At 53.0% G+C, this 2,500-nt stretch overlaps 1 protein-coding gene across 2 annotated transcripts in view; it reads left to right on the forward strand.

The window, feature by feature from the left end:
• The first annotated feature begins 1,161 nt into the window (after positions 1-1,161).
• LOC119583739 (pituitary homeobox x-like) overlaps positions 1,162-2,500 on the forward strand; it is a 61,374-nt gene continuing 60,035 nt past the window's right edge. For both annotated transcript variants that reach the window (XM_037932396.1, XM_037932397.1), the window contains exon 1: positions 1,162-1,946. In XM_037932396.1, coding sequence (XP_037788324.1) covers positions 1,685-1,946 — 262 coding nt within the window. In that variant the 5' untranslated portion in view covers positions 1,162-1,684. The remainder of the gene's footprint in view (positions 1,947-2,500) is intronic.

Raw genomic sequence — 2,500 nt, forward strand, 5'->3', positions numbered from 1 at the left:
GAATAGGAGAAAGAAGAGGAAGAGAGAATCATAATAGTGGAAATAAGGGAGAAAAAAAGGAGGAGGGGAAGGAGGAAAAAGTTAGGAGAGAAGGAAAAGAGAAGGAGAAAGAGAGGAAGAGAGGAAGGAGCGAATAAAGAAGGGAGATAGTAAGGAGGGAAGAGAGAATAAGAGGGAAAAGGAGGGAATGAGGAGGAAGGAGAGAAAAGGAGGAAGGAGAGAGAAGGAGGGAGGAGAGAAGAGGAAGGAGAGAGAAGGAGGGAAGAGAGAGAAGGAGGGAGGAGAGAACAGGAGGGAGGGAATCGTGGAGGGAAGGCCGGAGGAGGGAGAAGGCGCGAGACAATCCTTTTCGGTAAATTAATTTGAGCAAAACGCCTCACCGCTTTTCCGTTACAGCAAGATGGTCTAAGTCTCTCGCTGCCTCCTGGAGAAACAGATTTGCTGGCGAGTACTTGCCGACCTCTTCACTACAAAAATAAAAATCTGGCAACACACGCTTTTCCAAACACAGCTTGGCCTCTGGTATATATTTCCCCTCAGTCATAAAACGGAGACCCCAACCCCCCCCCCTCCTACACACACATATCCCTACCCCTTTCCCTCTCCCTCCCGCCCTCCCTCTTTCCCTCCCTCCCTCCCTCCCTCCTCTTCCTGGGCGATTCTCTCTCTCTCTCTCTCTCTCGCTCTCTCTAGTTCTCTTTCTCTCTTTCGGTTTTTCTTTCTTTTTTTTCTCTCTCTCTGTTTTTCCTTCTTTTCTTCTGGTTTCTTTTTTCCTCCCCCCCCCCCTCCTCTGCCGTCTCCCACCGCGCGCGAGGTGACGCAATGCAACAGACGCGGTAAATAAGGAACACGTGGATATCCAACTCGCAACACGCCATCAATTCATCGTCAAAATACAAGTTTAGAAACAAAGACGAAAATAAACAATTTTCCCAAATGTCATTGTGGGCTTCGGTGCCGCCGGCGGCCGGCCCAGCCCGCCTCGTGGCTCCGCCCCCTCGCCCAGGCTCCGCCCCTTTCCTCCCCCCCTCCTCTTCCTGCGAGGCGAGCGCTGATTGGCCGGCTGCTAAGCGCGGCGATTGGCCCGGGAGCCGACGCCCCGCCCCCGAGAGGAAGGCCGGGGCGCGGAGCGGTAACGTCCCTCCCGCCTTATCTACTCTTCATTATTTGATACAGCGCTCCTGGTAACACACGCTCAAAATCAACTTGCGCCCCCGCGTTACGCCGATACAGTAATACCTTCTAAAACTGAGTATCAAGGTGGATTAAGGCCAGACTTTCAGATTTGCGCTGGTCATTTGTCGTCAGTTGAGAGTGTGGGCTTCGCTCGCTAACACGCCCGGGGCTCCAACCCCCCTGCGCTGCGTCTTTGCCTCCGCCGTCCTGTGCCCTCGCGCTCTCTCGCACGCCCGCACGCCCATCTCGGCTCGGCGTGGACTTCCGCACACACGCCCGAAGGCCCGCCCGAGGCTTCCGGCCCGGCCGCCCGCCCCCCCCCCCCCAAAGACTGCCACTGGCTCTCAAGACGGGCGTGAAAGTGTCTGTGTGACTCCCCTGTCCGAGGCGCGACTCGCCCGCCCGCGACGCCCACGTTCGACGCCCGACTCCTGACTCTCCCTCTCACACCCCTCCCCCCTTCCCCTCTCGCCCACGCCCATCGCCGCCGCCCCCAGCAGCCCCCAGGATGGATTCCCTCACGGGCGGTCTCAATGACAGCCTCTACGACCTCGTTCCGGGCGGCCACCATGCCACGGCCGCCCACAACGCCCACGCGGACACCACGCACGCACACAGCCACGCCCGCGACACCGACGGAGGGGCGGCTTCCCTCTCGTCGGCGGCGGCGGGCGGGACCACACACGCCCACAGCCAGCACAACAGCGCCTCCTCCGCCGCCCGTCTCACAGTGCTCTCCGCCTCACGCCCGCACGACCCGCCGCCCAGGGGTAAGTACCGTACGCCCACTAGTGTTTCCGAGGCACACTGCTTCCTCTACGTAAGAAGTTTCACTCTGTTAAGTGTGGTCGCGTGAACTGTGAACTTCTTAAGGTATATAGTAGGGTAAATCTATCAATATGTAATTAAGAAAAGAAAAGAAAAGAAAAGAAAAGAAAAGAAAAGAAAAAAACGAGACAAGAGACCATCGCAATTTTAGTAAATTTATATAAAAAAAAATATATATATATTTATTTATATATATATGTATATATGTATATATATATGTATATATGTATATATATGTATATATGTATGTATATATATATATTACATATATGTAAAATTATCTGTATTAATTAAATCTCAAACATATTTGCTTACGTCACGGAGGGAAGCGGAAAGGGAAGAAGGAAAAGAGAGAAAGAGAGGGGAAAGAGAAGATGGAGAGGGAGAAAGAACATTGATGATAACACAGCTACGGAAAGGAAGTAAAAGGCATGAAAGAAAGACCGATAAAAAAGGTAGATAGGCGAAGTTGTTGATAACCCGTTTTAACAATTCG

This window comes from Penaeus monodon, chromosome 17, assembly GCF_015228065.2.
Source record: "Penaeus monodon isolate SGIC_2016 chromosome 17, NSTDA_Pmon_1, whole genome shotgun sequence".
Classification (NCBI taxonomy): domain Eukaryota; kingdom Metazoa; phylum Arthropoda; class Malacostraca; order Decapoda; family Penaeidae; genus Penaeus; species Penaeus monodon.